The 19,405-nt window shown below is 35.3% G+C and overlaps 2 protein-coding genes across 2 annotated transcripts; both read left to right on the forward strand.

Annotated features, from left to right (window-relative positions):
• Window positions 1-374: 374 nt before the first annotated feature.
• LOC141598671 (pyruvate dehydrogenase E1 component subunit alpha-1, mitochondrial-like) lies at window positions 375-5,898 on the forward strand. The gene is made up of 8 exons (XM_074418389.1): window positions 375-1,136; window positions 3,490-3,569; window positions 3,919-3,996; window positions 4,150-4,245; window positions 4,333-4,404; window positions 4,583-4,636; window positions 4,739-4,804; window positions 5,529-5,898. Exons 1-8 carry the CDS (start codon window positions 452-454, stop codon window positions 5,571-5,573), a joined length of 1,176 nt encoding a protein of 391 aa, XP_074274490.1. The 5' UTR covers window positions 375-451; the 3' UTR covers window positions 5,574-5,898.
• A 6,616-nt stretch (window positions 5,899-12,514) lies between these two features.
• Window positions 12,515-14,034, forward strand: LOC141598672 (putative galacturonosyltransferase-like 9). The gene has a single exon (XM_074418390.1). The coding sequence runs from the start codon at window positions 12,596-12,598 to the stop codon at window positions 13,775-13,777; it is 1,182 nt and encodes a 393-aa protein (XP_074274491.1). The 5' UTR covers window positions 12,515-12,595; the 3' UTR covers window positions 13,778-14,034.
• Window positions 14,035-19,405: the final 5,371 nt, after the last annotated feature.

A 19,405-nucleotide genomic window follows, 5' to 3' on the forward strand; every position in this document is an offset into this window, starting at 1 on the left:
ATTACTAAGGAACAAATATCGTTTCACTTTTAATTAAATTAAACACCTTTTGATTAAATTTAAATCAACAAACTCATTCAAGCTACCCACATGAACATGAGGTTAACTTAACTCGTGATTTAGTTCAAACTGTTTCAATCCATAACTCATAATTTAGTCCAAACTCTTTTCAGACTAAAACTCGTTATTCCTCTAAAAAAAAATCGTTATTGAGTTCAAACTATTTCAATCCATAATTCATAATTTACTTCAAATCCTTTTCAATCTAAAACTCATAATCCAGTTCAAACCGTCTCAATCCAAATAAACAGACCCTAATCCCAATTCCCATCCAAATACATCCCATACTTATATATACCCACCAACCTCTCACCATTCCTCCCTTCCTCAATTATCCCTCTCCCCCCAAACCACCAACCACCACACCAAACCAAACCACCCTAACCTAACCATGGCACTCCGCCACCTAACCAAAGCTACCAAACCAACCACCCTCCGTAACCTAACCACCACCCTCCACCGAACCCTAACCACAACCTCAACCGAACCAATTCAAATCGAAACAAGCATCCAATTCCAATCCCACAACATCGAACCACCGTCAACCACCGTCACAACCACCGCAACCGAACTCATGAATTTCTACAAATCCATGTCGTTAATGCGACGTATGGAAATCGCATCCGATTCGCTATACAAAGCGAAACTTATTCGCGGCTTCTGCCATCTCTACGACGGCCAAGAGGCCGTCGCAGTAGGTATGGAAGCCGCGATAACTAAATCCGATAGTATTATCACCGCGTATCGCGATCATTGTATCTATTTGGCACGTGGGGGGACTTTGGTTAGCGCTTTTGCGGAATTGATGGGGAGAAGAGATGGGTGTTCGAGAGGGAAAGGTGGGTCGATGCATTTTTATAGGAAAGATTTCGGGTTTTTCGGAGGACATGGGATTGTTGGTGCGCAAATTCCTTTGGGAATTGGGTTGGCTTTTGCTCATAAGTATAATAAAGAAGAGAATGTTAGTTTTTCTATGTATGGTGATGGTGCTGCTAATCAAGGTCAATTGTTTGAAGCTCTTAATATGGCTGCTCTTTGGGATCTTCCTGCTATTTTGGTTTGTGAGAATAATCAATGTATGGATTCATATCTTTCTTCTCATTCTTTACGATAATTCTTGTTTAAGACGGACATATAGGCCTAGATTCTTGATTTGTTTTAATTTTTAAGACGGATATGCCTCTCTTACTATAATTCTTGTTTAAGACGGAGATATTCGTGTTATATTTGAAACTGGTCAAATAAATTGAAGAGACAAAAGTAGAAGACCTAGGGATTAGTAAAAAACTTGCCCCATCTATTGGAATGGGGTACAGTTTGACTGGTTTTAAGGTTTAAGACGGATATGTTTGTCTTAAGAGAGACCGACTGTATTCTTGAGTATGATTATTGTGTAGGACCGTGTTCTAGTGTGAGACGGTTCTTTTTTTTGGAATTTTGTGGTTTGTGCCTTTGACTGATCATAATTTTTGTCTACGAGTTTAGAAAATGGTCATTAATGATTTTATGCCTTAGTACACTCCCTTACTTGAATGTTCTTTGAGCTTGGGGAGCGGATAATGCAAAGACTCCCTATACCATGTATTGGAATAAGGTTCATAGGATTTGAACTTGGGATTAGGCTATGATACATGTGAGGAAAATATGTCAAACCAAAGTTTAAAGTGATGGTTAATGTCAATCAATGATTGTATGCCTTAATCGTACGAGTCATTATTTTGAAACATATGCATTTTTCTGGGATAGTTAAATGATAGTCATGTTGGACATGGGATTCCTTTGGTATGTTTTGGCAATTGAGATGGTCTTAGTAAGAATTTATATTTATTTTCCGCTTTTCCGGTGTTAAAGCAGTATTTTGTATTTGGTTAATTTGCTGGCTGCTTTCAAGTATTTGTTATTGTTTTGTACTTGGAAGTTGGAAGTATAAAGAAAGGATATGTACATTTGGAGTGTTTTGTTTTCCATTGATCACAATTCAATAATATGGGTCTCATACTAGGTTTGTTGTATGTGAGTAGTTTTGTGTTGGTAGTTTCTGTTGGTGTGTATTATGCCCAAGTATAAATGAACATATTGCTTTTTGATAAAGTGATGAACATAGGCGGGGATATATTTTGTGACAACGGTGGTATCTTGGAAGGTTTAGCAACACAGAGAGGCTATTTCTGAATGATCCAAGAATGGAATTTGCGGGGTAAGGGGCTGTACGTAGGTATGCAGCCTTACCCTTAAGTTGGCAACACAGAGAGGCTATTTCCGAATGACCCAAAATGTAAATTGCATTGCAAATGACGGTAACTTCAAAATTAAAGGGTTGCGGTCATTTTAGCGAGTCGTTTAATTTATTCCATCATATTCCAGAATCAAAGGTTAATCTTTGACGGTCTTCATGTGGGTACTTCATGCTAAAAAGGCAATGAGTTGAAAGGAATGACTGAATGTCTTCTGTTTAGAACAATTTCATTTAGTTGATTAATCTAGAGATTTGTGTGTGATAAACGTGGGATGTATGGAGATTTATACATGTGTTCCTAACACTAATAAACTGAGGAGTACAGAAAACTCTGTTATTCTACTGTGTACAACATCTCAGTTCAATTGATAAGCAGGGTACGTACTGTTGTGTAATCAATTGATAAGCAGAGCATGTATTATTGTGTAACAAAGGCGGAATAATGGAATAACATCTCGGTTCAATTGAAACGCTTGTGGGATATGGTTATGCTGTAATTTTGTTCACTTGTTACTCTATTGCACTGGCTCACTTAATTACGCACATTTCGACATCAAACTGGATGTTGGCGTATGCTATTCGCTGCACATTTTTTCTTATTACCAGTCATTCTGATATAGTCTTCCCTTTTAGTTGTTTTTCATCTTCCCTTTTTTATTCGCATTTTGAGGCGTGCGTTCACCCATAGACGGTTCGAAAGGATGATTCATGTCAGCCGACCCCAAATCATTTTGGGATTAAGGCTCTGATGTTGTTGTTGTTGTTGTTGTTGTAGTCATTCTGATATAGTCTCTGTGTTTTCAACACTGCTTATGTTCGACACCATGGAATCCTGGCTTTATCCTGCCATACAGTTGTGTTGTCGTTTTTGTGGTTGCTAAGTCTTTTGCTGATTTAGTTGCTGTTACACCACTGCTGAGTTTTACATTTCTCATCAAAGGTGGGATCGTAAGGAGTATCCTGTAAGCCTGTAACAGAAGTTGAAATATGTGATTCCGCTTAATGAATCTTTTACGTTTTGATTTGATCATGAGGCAGCCATGACCAAAAAGGTGGATCTTTGAAAAATATGATCGACTGTTAGCTTTTTTTTTTGGTTGATTGGGATTGTTTGGCTGGCTCTTATTGTGGATTGCTTTCTTTTGGTTATCTGTAAACATCTTGTTGATCTCTAACTTGTGCATTTTCTTCAGATGGTATGGGAACTGCAATAAAGAGATCTGCAAAGAGCCCATCTTACTACAAACGTGGAGATTACGTTCCTGGGTTGAAGGTACATAATAATTTTCCGATTTGCTAGTTTCTTTGATTGATTTTAATCTCTTGGTAATTCAAGAAAGCGTATCCGATTTAAGAATTCAAGTTGCTATATATATATATATATATATATATATATATATATATATATATATATATATATATATAAGTTCATGAAGGAAAAAAGAAGTGTCATTTTTCATTTTTGTGCTACTTGTGCTGTATGCTGGCCATCCAGTCTGTTGACGAGTGTGGGATACTGTGATCAGTGTGATGCGTAATTGACAAAACGCTTTTATCACTGAAAATACGTATTTTTTATTCGTGCAATTGAACTAATGGCGCAAAATTATTACCTATTGTAGGTTGATGGTATGGATGTACTGGCAGTTAAACAGGCTTGTGCATTTGCTAAGGATTATGTTCTGAAGAATGGGCCTATTGTAAGTAGAGAGCTAAACAATCGATTTCTTAAGCTTTATCATTTCCTAGTCTCGTAGACTCGTAGTTATTTTGCATCTGCTATTTTCAGTACTGAATATCTATCGTCTGTCCCCTCTCCTAAGTTGCGTGTTTGTTCTTGTGCTCTACATTAGATTCTCGAGATGGACACTTATAGGTACCATGGTCACTCCATGTCTGATCCTGGAAGCACCTATCGGACACGTGATGAAATATCTGGTATAAGACAGGTAATGGAGCTGATTTTTGAGGTTCGTGAGTCTAACCATGTGTTCACTTGTGCCGTTATTTGACATGTTGACGATCTCTTTTCACAGGAACGCGACCCCATTGAGAGAGTGAAGAAGCTGTTAATTGCTCATGATATTGCAACGGAAAAGGAAATGAAGGTATCGTGTTTTTAGTTAATACTGTTATTATAACAAGTATAAAGTTCAGTTCAAAGTAAAAACTTAGATGGTAATTATATTGGCTTCAGTGCGTAAACCTTGTCGTAGGAAAAAAGGTTTGATTTGCAATGTAATTCTATGCATGAGTATTGAGTATTTTAATCCGCGTCCTGTGTAGGATTATGAGAAAGAGGTCCGAAAAGAGGTAGATGCAGCTATTGCAGAGGCAAAGGTAAGAATTCTGTTTTCTGCTACCGCTGTAAGAATTTTTTTACTTTATAATTTATATCGTTTGATCTTCATTATATTCACTTTTTTCAACTTGTGTTTCCAGGAGAGCCAAATGCCTGATACTTCAGAGCTCTTTACAAACATCTACGTGAAAGGTTACGGGGCAGAGGTAACATATCTTCCACATTCTCGTTTGTTATGAATATACATGTTAAATGAAATCGGAAATATTTACATGTGAATAGACGAAAGGTGTGTGACCGAACTCTCAGCTGGGGAGTAGGGTCCTTTTCTTTTGCTTATAAACAACATAGGAGTACAAGTTTAAACGTGTGGTGCATTTCGACTCAATAATTGAACTAATTTATGAAAATGGGCTACCACGACCCTGGTGCAAACATAGCGGAGGGACCGTGATTGTCTCCCTTTAGGTCCTCTTTAAACTATTTGGTTTAGCATTTTTCTCCCATAACAACATTTCTAATGTGAGTTTCTTAAGAACGACAACCTATATCATGTGCAAAGTCCGCAAATTGTAACATGGTTCCGATGATTGAATGAACTAGGTTAAGCTGTCTCTATCGGAAACATAATTAAAGTTCATACGGTAGGGAGATTTGGGAACGCGACTTTTTTAGTGACACCATACATACACGCAGTTTTAGTAACGATGAAATAGTGATTGTGTTTCATTTTCTGCTATTCACGCTATTTCATCTATATATTCGGACTATAATTTCTTATGGTCGTCTCGTGTTTCCCTTTTCTTGCTTCCTTTTTTACATTGTATTACCTCTTTTTGACGATTTTAATTGACAGCTTATGTTAATGTCCAAGTCATTTGAATCTCGTGTAGTCGTGTAACTCGTCATTTTTTTTTTCTGTTATTGCAGTCATTTGGTGCCGACAGGAAAGAACTCAGAACTACACTACCATGAGGCATGAACAACAATATGTTGAAACAGCCGCGAATATCCGAAATAAAAAAGGGTTTTTTACCCGATATTTTTTTTCCAGACTAGTGCAACTCCGGCCGCGTTGTATAGCACTCCTGCTCCTACAGTTTTGTGCTGCTATCTAACTCCGGTAGATGTACTTATATCTGGAACATTGCATTTATCGATCCTAGAATCATTCGTGTTCCTATGATCTAGGCTCTCTCGGAAACAATGTTAGTTAGCAATTCAGCATTTTGTAACACGGAAGGCTTTGATAATCTTTGCAATATGACTACAAATTTAATTTCAAATTTTGATTCGAAAACCTTAAGTGTCTGATCGTTGTATACTTGTATGAGACGGTCCCATGAAGTCTACGGACTACTATTGAAGTCAATTGATTTGTCCCACATGTGAGTGTAAGGATAAATTAGTACGACGTACGTCAATAATTTATCACTTTTTTACCGCAGTTAATCAATCTTGCACGAGGAAACTGGAAAGCAATAAAAGCAGCAGCCTTTGACAATGTACATTTAGTACTATAGTAGGTGCACTGCACCCGTGGACAATAATACTTTTTTACTTTTAACCGTTACTCATTAATGACTACACAAAATCTCATTGAAGTCGGCACGTATTCGTCACTTTGGAGTGACGGATACCATTTCCTTTCACAAATGACCCAAATAGAGGAGAGAGGGAAGCACATGGGGCTGCCCCCACCTTGTCCCTCCTATCCGTTTTGTGTGTGGCATTACCCGTCACTTGCTCCGACCCGTCTTCAGTAGGACTAACTGATTTTTAAAGTACTCTTAAAAACGAATCAAATAAGATCTCACATGAATATATTTTCATTTATGTATCGAGAGAAAATTGAAGTTAAATGTCCGCTTGTGAATAGTGTGCTAAAGAGATAATGGCCTTGTGGAGTTGAATAGAGGGAGTATTTATCATCTGTCTTATTGTAGACGGTGTAGACGAATAGTAACCCTCTTACAAAATGCAAGTGGGGTATCCATTTTCCACCCACGTGCACTATCCACTCATTTTATGAGAGGGACATTATCCGTCTATAGCTTTGAACGGATAGTGTCCATCTAAAGTGAGAATTTGTGTTATTTATGAGGTTTTGGCTCAGCGGTTTTGAGTTATGACGCGTATTGTGCATAATAGGCTATTTATTCGATATTTCCCCTTTTTAGTGGCTATGAATGTGGACCGAGGCTCGGACCTAGATGAATCTGGCTCAGGTTTAGTCCAGAACAAATGCTCCAGTCCAGTCTATTTTTCATTTTCGAACTTAAACTTGCCCAGTTTAGTGGTTATGACGAGTATTGTGAATAATAGGCTACATATTCGGTATTTCCCGTTTCTAGTGGCTACGAGTGTGGACCGAGGACAAGACCTAAATGAATCCGTCTCGTGTTTTATTAAGACTAAATGGTCTGGCCTGGTCTGATCTGATCTGGTCCATTTTTCGAGTTCAAACTTAAACTTGGTCAGTCCTAGTAGTTACGACAGAGTATTGTAACGATCTATAGTGACTAACCCTTACCTCGTTCGACGTAAAAGAAAAAAATAATACTCTTGTTGAAGAAATGAGGGTTACTCGAAAGTTACCCTTTTGATCTGTTAGGTACTTGCTATTTATGTCGACTAATGGAAGTATGAACCAGGCAGAGTATCCAAAGCAACCACACTACCCAATAATTAAATTATACCCCCCACCGTCCAAATCTTTATTTTAAATTAAATATGGTTCATTGTTTGACCTTATTCACATGTTTTTTGAGTTTTATACTTTTATTAAAGATGGGAAAATATGAAAATATTATTTTCATACTGAATTTGTGAAAAACAATTAACCTATTATTGTCTTATTTATCCTCCGTCTTTATCCTTTGCTTATTTTTTTTTATTCTTTGTGACAGGTATTTTTATCAAGTTAAATAAATAAACCAGGCGAATGGAATATATAAATATAAATAATCATGATGATATTACTTCGTACAGGTTTGTGACCTCTCACAAAAAGGAAGAGGAAATAAGGTGGGGCACCCCCATATGCTTCCCACCCACCTCTTAATGGATATTTTGTGAGAGAAAATGGTATCCGTCACAAGTTTGTGATGGATATCGCCGTCACAAATGAGAATTTGTGTACTTCGTAAATAATGAAATCGACAGAAAAAGTTTGTGCAATTGAAATGTAGCATATGTAACACTGTTTTGGCATTAGCAAATATCTTGAAATTGTGAATGATATGGTTTTGTAGTTTTGTACCATCTGTACTCTTTTGGCTGCAATTGTCACTAACGTGCATTCAACATCATGGGCATGCTCCGCCTTTGAATCGCAGGCATGCCCGCTTCCTTATTTTAGTTCATTTTATTCTGTTTTTTTCGTTTCAGTTCAACTCAATTTTATTGAGTTCAGTTTAATTCAATTCAGCTTAATCTTTACTTTAGTTTTATTTAATTTAACTCAGTTTTATTCAATTTAGTTTAGTTTATTTCAGCCGAAAAGAAAAAGGCGAAGATTAACGAATCATCTAAGGTAGACAAGAACGTCTTTTAGTATACATTATGCTTCGTCATTAACCTATTTTCGTAACTGTTTGTAATTCTTCAATTTTAAAACCTTAAGTTTCCCTTCTTTTGTATTATATTTCACTCCACTTTTGTTTTCCACTTTTCCTTTTCTATACTTTCGCATTTTGAGGTGTGCGTCCATCCATGAACGACTCTAAAGGATGATTCATGTCAGCCGACCCCAAATCATTTTGGAATTAAGGCTCTGATGTTGTTGTTGATGTTGATGGTGTTGTTGTTGTTGTTCCAATACTTAGACAGTTAGACTATTACAATGTTAGACTCATCTGCAATGGTTAGTCTAACTTAATCAGATACCAGACTCGAGAACATAATAATATCGACTTATAACACTAGATGGTCACAACTCGATAAATATTACGAGTACATCATAGCGATCCTAACCGGACTCAAATCTGAAGTAGATCAGGTAACTCAGAAAATGCTGAATTGAGCCCCCTTTTTTTCTGCTGAAGATGTCATTAATCTAACAATTTTAATGTAGTGAGATGCAAGTTTGACAAATGTTTTGATGCATGTTCTGCAATCTGCATTAGATTTACTTATGACACAGAGCCTTCTATAACTATACTTCAATGCCCTTTATTATAAACATTTAAATTTGAACAAAATTTCATGGTACTCTATCTGGTAGTTAAAAACATAATTGTTGTCACAAATTATACTATATTATACTATAACACCGTTGTATGATGTAGCCACCTAAAAAATGATCATTTTGAGGTAAGAAGTGAGTTTTATGTTAAAAAGTAACCACGTTAAATTCTTATCAAAAGACTACTTTTTAATATTAACAGTCATTTTTTTACATAAAATAATTACTGTTTATTAAAAATTGGTTACTTTTTGTCGGTCGCACCATATAATGGCTTACAAACAATAACTACTAATTGAACATATTTGGTTGGAAGATTCTAAAATTCAACTACTACTTATCATTTAAGAGATTATCTCTAATTAAAACGCATGCTTACATGTTTAAGCTAATTAAGTAGTAAGTGCAACTTAAAGCAACAAACTTCTTGGCAAGTTCTTATATAGTTTGAGTAAAATATAAAATAGGTTAGAGGCCAAGCCATCCTTATTGGATTTCTGTTTCGAGTTAGGACATATATATATGATCGATGCACGATTGCACGACTAATAATCATATAAAGATAAAGTCGGGATTCAATTTTGTTCGGGAGGAATGTTAATTAAGAGCATAAAACTAATCATGGGGTTCCAATCATCAGCTTAAACTTTTGATTGAGTTGGTTTAATACATGCGTTGTATCCACAGTTCAAGCCTATAAGACTCTCATGTGAAAAGACGTGTTAGAGTATAAAACTAATTATAGAAGTTCAATCATCAGTTCAACTATCAGTGTGAACTTTTGATCAAGTTGGCTTATCCAGCGTTGCACACATACTTCAAACCTAAAGAATGCTCGTGTGAGAGGGCATCTTATAGTTGAAAATCAATCACAAAATCCAATTATCAATTTAAACTTTTGGCTGAGTTGATTTCTTTTTCGAAACAATAGTATAAACAAATTATTGAACATGTGAAATGGCACTCATGAAACTATGATAGACTCACATGTATCATGATTCATGATACATGAATACAAATGTCAAAGCCATTATTCAGACCATCTCATAGAAGGTTGAATGAGTGAATGGCCTACAAATCTACAATAGATGATGTGCAATTATGTTAATACGAGTGGTAATCTTTGATTTAAAAATGATTTATTCGTTCCAATTTTTATATGAAAACCTCAATTTCTTTATTGCCAAAGTGTTTGTTTGATAGAAACAAGGGTTTTTATATTCATACCTCAAATACCCATGAATATCAAATTAGAATGAACAAAAATTATATAGCAGATTTTTAATCGATTTTTTTATGTACTTATTTGATTAAATAATTATTTTCATGATTTTATAATATTAAAATTATTATTTAAAATGTTTTATTTTACAGATTTTATAATATTAAAATTATTATTTAAAATATTTTATTTTACAGATTTTAACTTTAATTAAATTTTAAACCCATACAACTCAAAATTGAAACAAACATAGACACAACTCACACAAGATATGAGGAATCAAATTCAAGCCTCATACCACTTAGGTTTGATTTCTGATTCCAAACTCATCATACTCATGCACGAAACAAACTTTCCCTAAATCATACAATTACGTATAATTTCAAGTTTGTCACACATTTCATTTCGGATCAGGGTCATTTCAGGTCTATCACACATTTCATTTTGAGTCGGCTCATTTTAAATTTCGAATCAGTTTCACATATCTAGTTGTTAACTCTATTCAAATTTCGAGTTATAATCAAGTCACACAATTCAAATCTCAGATGTCCCACCTCATTGTGTTCTGTGGAACAATCCTATTGAAAACAAAGATCATTTCTTTTACGAATGTCCCTTGATTGGGTCTGTCATCCAAGACCTGAACATTATTAATTAGTTTCAACGAGTTTTTGTCAAATTATGATACTATTACAAGTCAAAGTTTTCTAACGAAACTTAATTATCTCAAGGATTTAATTCCAAAAGATGACTTTATAAAGATTATTTTTATTTGGTGGAATGCATGGTTCCATAGAAATGATATTATCTTTAATAATGTTAATTTAAGTATCAGCAAACTTATTACTTTATGTAATAATAGCACTAAGACATGGAATGTGACTAGATTTAAGGATCTCAACAATCCCGAGGTAGAAGAGTCAGCTAGAAACAATTCTAGTAAGGAAGAGATTTGGTGGGAAAAACCTACAAACGGTTTCCTAAAGCTAAATTTTGACAGATCGAGAATATAAGGTAATAAAGCTGCTTTAGGATATTCTATAAGAGATCACAATGGTAAAGTCGTTTTGTTGGGAGCAAAAAAGTGCGGATCCAATAGTATCCTTGTTGCGGAAGCACTTGCTTTAAAATAAGGTATTTTAGCAGCTAAATACTTAGGAATCTCAAAGTTAATTGTGGAGGGTGATAACTTATGTGTTATTAACTCGATTAGTTTTGGCAAATTAGTGGGAAATTTCTAGTATTATCAGGGATGTGAAATTAGACCTTCATTTTTTCGAGGAAGTGATAATTAAACATTCTTTTAAATGAAGCCAACAAGTTCTTGACTTCATACGGCTTCATTGGACATTCTTGTCCAACTCTTTCGAGTGGTTTGATAGCCGGTGGCTTCAACTTACCTCCCTCATTCGAAAGGATGAGATAGGTTGGTCCTACCCTAGAGGATCAACCTAGTTTTCTTACCTAATCAAAAAAAAAAATAAAAAAAAAAAAAAAAAATCAAATCTCAAACAGCCTTATCGAATCGAATTAGCTTTCTCAAGTTTGTAGAACCAATGGTATCTCACTCCAACTCAAACACGGTTTTAACTTTTCTACCCCTCTCCTTGTCCGCGTACATTGATTACTTTCCTTAATTACACTAACACTCCTCTCCTCTCCTAATCTCCTAATCCCAAAAATCAAATAAACAATTAGTCTCATTCTAGACGGGTATATCCGTCTAAAAATGTAAACGGGTCAAATATATCACCACTTTTATAATAAGACAACCTCCACCATCCCAGTTATTGTTTTGTCTTAGTATAAAAGTGGTGACATATTTGACCCGTCTACAACTTCAGACGGATAGTGTCTATCTAAAGTGAGATTTTGTGATCAAATAAATCACCCTACTACATGACTATCAGAGTATCAGTCTCTTTATCCTGAAAACCGTCTCTCACTATATTAATCAAAAACAATTAATAAATAAACTAAAAACAAATTAAGAGTAAAATATAAAAAATAAAGAAAAATAATAACTACCGATTATGAGAGATCTCTATTCTCTCACATTAAAACTGTCTCTCTTAATTTTTTTTTTTTTTTTTTTTTTTTGAAACGGGGAAATGACTTCCTTTCAATCTTTAGAGGATCCGCCTAGTCGGGACTATGGCGAGTGTACAGAACACCAGAGATCATAAAGAGGAGTCCGGAGAGCCCAAATCGCGAGAATACGCGACAAAGACGGAAAGCCAAGACCTCGTTTAACGAGACCCCAAAGGGTCACCGTTCAAATACCTCGTCTTTCCGTGTAGGATCGAACCTGGACCTCATGATTATTTGAAGATTTCAACGCTTTAGACTCCACGCCACACACACCACTACACCCAAGCCACTTCGGTCTCTCTTAAAAATTTGTGTTATCCCTTCCCCCATATTATTTACAGATTACACAGTATATTCTTCCGTATACTCCATTATTTCAAATATTATTTATTCCTTTATAAATACAAACATCACATAATTACAGCTCATAACAGCTACCCCTCCATCCCCCCTCCCTTTCTCTCTCTAAAACCCTCTCTAATAATCTCCACCACAACAATGTCGGCGAGTTCCAATCACTGGAACGTCGTCGTTTTATCCTTCTTTCTCATCCTCCCCATCTTACCCCTCCCTTCCCACTCCATCAGATCCCTCCCTCGCGTTCTCTCAGGGGTACAATTGGAATTTCACAACTCCCTCCGTTTCTCCGAAGCCCCTGACTACCGTAACGGGCCCCAATGTCCCTCCCCTTCCACCTCCACGTCACTCGCCACGTCATCCATCCCAACCACCCAATGCGACACGTCATTAGTCCACGTGGCAATGACACTCGACCACGACTACCTCCGTGGCTCAATCGCCGCCGTTCATTCCGTCCTCAAACACGCGTCGTGTCCTGAATCGATCTTCTTCCACTTCATCGCCGCCGAGTTCGACTCGTTAACTCCACGTGTACTGAGTCAACTCGTCCGGTCTACCTTCCCCGGTCTAAATTTCAAAGTTTACATTTTCCGTGAAGACACAGTGATCAATCTAATCTCATCTTCGGTCCGTCACGCGCTCGATAATCCGTTAAATTACGCGCGTAATTACCTCGGCGACATCCTCGACGATTGCGTTGAACGCGTCATTTACCTTGATTCTGACGTCATCCTCGTCGACGACATTCTCAAACTCTGGTTCACAACAATTACAAATTCCCGCGTTATCGCCGCACCAGAATACTGCCACGCGAATTTCACCTCATATTTTACCTCAAATTTCTGGTCAGACAAAGAATTACCGTCAGTATTTTCAACACGGAGTCGAACACCGTGTTATTTCAACACAGGAGTAATGGTAATGGATTTACGGCGATGGAGGGAAGGAAATTACCGCGGTAAAATCGAGAAATGGATGGAAGTACAAAAGAAAAGACGGATTTACGAGTTAGGTAGTTTACCTCCGTTTTTACTCGAATTTGCTGGGGAAGTTGAAGGAATTAACCATAGATGGAATCAACATGGGTTAGGTGGGGATAATGTGAGAGGTTCGTGTCGGTCGCTTCATCCTGGTCCGGTTAGTTTGTTACATTGGTCTGGGAAAGGAAAGCCTTGGGTTAGACTCGATGGTGGGATGTCGTGTCCGTTAGATCATCTTTGGGAACCGTATGATCTTTTTAATGGGAGGAAAGATCGGGATTATTTAGGGGATGATAGTCGGGATTTGGGACTTACTGCATCGTTGGTTAGCTGGTTGTAACCTGTAAGGTTTATGTGATGTGGGATACTTACATGTGGGTTATCGTTATTTAATTTTTTGGTTGGGTTGGGTGTGTACAGGGGAAGGGGGGGTTGGGGGAATTTAATTTAATTGATTTTTGTTGTTAGATGAATGAATGTATTTGTTGTTGTGTTCAATGTTCACAAGGTTACTCATCTTGGGAGCCAAATTTTTGATGATTTTGTTCAATGTATGTATTGTGGAAAGAAATAATTAATCACATTTTGATTGATTTATTTGGATTTTGTATTGTTGATTGAATGAATTTTTGTTGTTTGAATCGTTTTACATTATTAATCGTGTCGAGCCGACAATTTACCCAAGTGATCTTATCATTTTACAGTGTGATAGAAGTTGCTTTATCTTACTCGGTTAATTTATGAGGAGACGAACTTCTTTTGTTTGTTTAAAAATAAGTCGGTCAATTTATATGACATACTGAATATATGAGCATGAAAAATGCCGTCTTCTAAACAATGTACGAGTATATTGCTTTCGCGTACTAACTAATTAAATCATAAACTAGTAATTTAGTCTTGCTTTAGACTGTGATATCTGGTTTTAATGATAAAACGGATTTAAATACTGCCACTTGATGATAGTTAGAACTTTTTTTACTTCGGTTTTTCAAAACTTCATTTTACTTTTTATCCTAGATTTAAATTCTAAACTTTTATAAAAAAAATCTGAGCTTTTCCCAGAGATGATTCTAAAAGATGATTCACTGCAGTCGACCTCAAGTCATTTTAGGATTAAGGCTCTGATGTTGTTGTTAACCAGGATCATATAATGACGATTTGGATCACGTCACTGGTGACTTGGTGAGTGATTAGTTGTTTTATTTTGTGAGTAGTGATTACTGATTAGTGAAGTAAATTAAAGTATTGTTGATTTGTTGTGGATAAAAAGGTGGAAAACCAGGGGTTTAGAAGTTGAAAAGGTGAAAAGAAACGGTCCATTTTAGAGATAGAAAGTTGGTGGGGTTTTGAAAATACTGTATTTGGTTAAATTTTTGTACTGATTTTCTGGCCGACAAACCTTTGCAAGAACACAAATTCTCATTATAGACGGACACTATCCGTCTATACGTATACACGGATATCATTTCCTCTCACAAAATACCCATTTGCCATAAAGTGGGAAGCATATGGGGGTGCCCCACCTTGTCCCCCTACCCATTTTATTAGAGGTCTTTACCCGTATGTTCGACCCACCCGTCTATACCAAGATCTATTGTTGCAAGAATTCCACTATTCCATTTAGAGGACAATTTCTTGTGTATTATTTCAGGCCTACTTTTGTGATACGTTAGATTATTCAATAGGTGTTGTTATAGACGAATGAGACGAATAGACGGATAAAGACTTCTAATAAAATGGGTAGGGGGATAAGGTGGGGCACTCCCATGTGCTTTCCACTTTATGTCAAAATGGGTATTTTGTGAGGGAAATGGTGTCCGTCTATACGTATAGACGGATAGACGGATAGTGTCCGTCTATAATACTCCCTCCATTCAACTCCACACTACCACTTTCTTTTTTCACGTTTGCCAACGCGTCTTTTACGCGCTAAATATTGTTAGCTACGTATTTGCAAAAAATATAAAAGTTAGATATTCTTAATGTACTCGTAACGACGAATAAAACAAGATCCCACATGAATATATTTTCACTTATGTATTGGGAGAAAATTGAAATTGAATGTTTAACTATGAATAGTGTACAAAATAGATAATGGTAGTGTGGAGTTGAATGAGGGAGTAAGAATTTGTGTAGATTCTTACAGGGTACGGTTGTGTAGACGTCTACTTCTTAAATCCTAATATAAAATTGTAGGAGCATCTTAAAATAAATAGACACCTATAAAATGAGGCCTTAAATATGAATGTATTGAGTTATACAAGTAAAGCTTGTAAATTTAGTGACCAAAATCAGACGCCAATCGGAGGCCCAGTTTCTGCGCTTGTACCTGCACGGCAGCACATGGCCTTTGACACTGAATTGAATTGAGCTGAGTTGAAACGATTCGAATAGAGGGAGTATGATTTCCTTGGTGATCTCAGTGTTAAAACTTTATTTTATTGGAGTAGGTCTCCTGAGAGACGGTCTCTTAATAAGCTTTATTGAGAGATCATTGTAGAATTTTAAGAAAAAGTGGTACTAAAGATAATAAAATAGGTACAAATCATAAATTAATGATAAAAATGGGTATATTTATTATGTAAATAGGTACGAAATTACTATGTCACGATCAATAATAAAAAGGGTACGAAATATAAATAAAAGGGTACGAAAGATTGGTCTCTCAATAACTTAGTGAGAGACCGTCTCTCCCAAGTTTTAGTGATTTTATTGATGATAAAGTATGACTTTTTTCTTTCCAGCTGAAAGGAGTTAAATGAACAACATTGAGCTAAGTTGAATTAAATTGAATATAGTTGAATTGAAGTAAAACTTAATTTGAGTATAGTTTTAGTGAATAAGCTAAAATTAAGTTAGAAAAAACAGGGCAATTTATTGTAAGAAAGTTAGGTGTTATTTTTATTTGATTTCATTAATTTGGAGAAAGGTGATAGTTAAGATATAATCTAAGCTCGTAAGAAAGATAAAATTAAGTTATTGCATCATTGTATTGACAATTACGTCCTATCATATGAAAATACGCTATAACTTATACGAAGCAGACAAATAATTTGTGACCGAAAATGTTTGAAATTAAAATGGAAGTTGTTGACAATTCATAGTCGAAAATTATTCGATATCTGAATATCTGATATTTACATTATAACAATGCGATGTGCTTATATATACGGCACAAAACGAGACACCATCATAAAATAAATTTAAAAGACTCGAGTGAAAGATACAATATATTACATACTTTGTTCTCCAAAATACTTCATCTATCTTAGTAATTTATTTGTTTTTTTATTATATTGAATTATTTGTGGATTGTATTTTAATCAAGTAAACAAATGATTGAAACGGAAAAAGCACGTAAATCATTCAAAGTTGAATGTCATTAGTGTCGGAATCAAAATTTGAAGTTAGGTGAGCGAAAAATTTCAACGGAAGACAAAATGGAGAAATTTTTTTAAACCTCAACAAGGATGAATGTTCCTACTAACAAGTAACAACCTCTCGCTCTACCACTAAATGTTACTCCCTCTGTTACAGTGACATGTTTACACTTTCTTTATTTTATGAGGGTAAAATAAAGGAAGTGTTAACATGTCATTGGAACGAAAGGAGTATCAAACAAAAAAGATAAGGGCTTCTTGAGGCCTTAACATGTAGACATGTAGTAACACTAGTAGTAGTGATAGAAGTAATATGATCACGAATTGGACAAATGTTTGTAAGTGGAGGGCTTCATGAATGTTGAGAGTGCCCTACACGCTAATTTTAGAGTTTAATGGAGTTAAGTAAAGCATTGTTTTCAGTCACTTTTGTGGGACCCTTAATACCTCATTAACAAATAGCAAATGCCTTACTTGGTTTGGACACTTTGTTTTGTATATATAAAAGTTTTGTTCTTTGTTTATATATGTAATTAAATTGGGACCTAAATGATGGGCTTAAATAAGAATTGAAAGGGCAAAATTAAAAAGTTTATTACATGTGCACCATTCCTTATAGGCCATGTGCTTCTTTATGGGGTCCATTTTCCAATGACAAGGTTTAGAAGAACCCTATGGAGTATTATTATTTGACTTATTCTTGTATTTCCGTATTAGAAATATATATTGTTCTTAAATTAGATATTTAAAATATCACAAATTCTCATTTGTGACTGTCGATATCCGTTACAAGCTTGCGATGGGTCAAATAAAGCTCATTTGGGTAGATAAAGACAAGGCATTCGTGAATCCCTAGACACTCTTAGTTTTGTCTGATTTACCATATGGGTGATACTTGACCCGTCATAAACCTGTGACGAATATACCCGTAACAAGAGAGGCTTGTTGTTAAAATATTTATCAGTTGATTTTTTTAAAACGAATATCAAATAAGTAGTAGAGTTTCGATGTGATTATTATCCCTTTAATCACTTTCTTTCAGTTAATTATTTACGTATTTTATTTATGTACAGAGTATATATGTCTTTATAAATTTTATATTTTCATTTCTAATTTTAAGCATATACTAACCACTAATCAGTAACTTTGTTGTATACAAATTTTCATTTTCTGACGACACCATTCGTACTATGGTTAAGATGGATTAAGTATCATACCATTTGTGTGTATTAGACAAGAGCATAATGCATAGAGAAAAATAATACTTCGTATGTGTTATACACAAGTGGTATGATACTTAACCCGTCTTAAATTTTAAGACGGATAAAGTATCGTTTTAAGGAAACCTTACTGCTTCTTATATTACCCAGAAAACTTTAATGCAAACTATGTATAAATAGTTTTAGCATAATTGACCCGATCTAAATAACCCGATCCATCCCGACATCAAACTAAAGACTCAAAATTGACCAATAACCCAAATTTATCAAAATGAGTATGCCCTAACGGAATGTTTATTGTTGCACGCAGTCCATTATTCCTTAATAACTTGATAATAACTGACTCGAAAATGACCAAATCCAACCCGATCTTCCCAAAAATGACCCGATCTCAATATAACCTGAAGTCCTAAACCAGACACGATTGATATGTTTATTAGGTCTATATGCGTAAACGAATTTTAAAACGTAAAAAAATGACCGGAATCGAAAATAGGGGAATCGAGACAGGCAAGCCAAATGTAAGTGTATTGTCAAGTTGCGATAAGAATAGTGTATACAAATTACAAAACCGTGGATTTCTCGTAGAATGGTTCAAATGGGAATTGGTTGTCAATGAGCTGTGTTTGCGCATTGTCATAAGCTTTTTGCCATTTGTCAGAAATTCTCATTTTTATTTTGTTTTTTTCTTCCTAAATTTATGTATTTTTATTTTTATTCTCCTAATTTTGACACTTTAATCGATTATCTTTTTGTCATTTCATACAGCTTTATAAATTGGGTATTTGGAGTATGGGGATATTCTACTTTTACAGTAATTTCATGCCAATTATAGAAGGGATTACTGAATTAGGCCTTTAGATACTTAAAGTGATCTTGTTCCACCTTTTGTGACATAATCACATTGTTATACTCGATTACTCGGTGTTAGTTACCGTCGATTTATTGTTATAAAATGACAATTTTAGTTATACGGAATAACTTTATAACATTAATTGATTTTTTTTTAATTGTTATAAAATGGTGATGTTAAGGCCCTGTCTTTCGAGCTGAATAGAACTGAGCTAATTTGAACTTAATCGAAATTTACTGAGATACAAAGAGCTGAAATAAGCTGAGACGAACTGAGGTAAACTGAAGTGGGTAAGAATTAAGCTTAAATTAAGCCGAAAAAATTAGGAGCTAATATTGTCTGGAATGAGAATTTGTGGGCCAAAAATAGGAGTCATGATTGATCCACTATCATAGCTAGATCATTTTTTCCAGTGAGGTAACTATCAATAGACATATTAGACCGTCATGCTTATTCAATGTTCCTTGTGATAAGTCACAAGTTTATGACGGAATAATGCAGTCAGAAATGAGAAT

This window comes from Silene latifolia, chromosome 9, assembly GCF_048544455.1.
Source record: "Silene latifolia isolate original U9 population chromosome 9, ASM4854445v1, whole genome shotgun sequence".
NCBI classification, from domain to species: Eukaryota; Viridiplantae; Streptophyta; class Magnoliopsida; order Caryophyllales; family Caryophyllaceae; genus Silene; species Silene latifolia.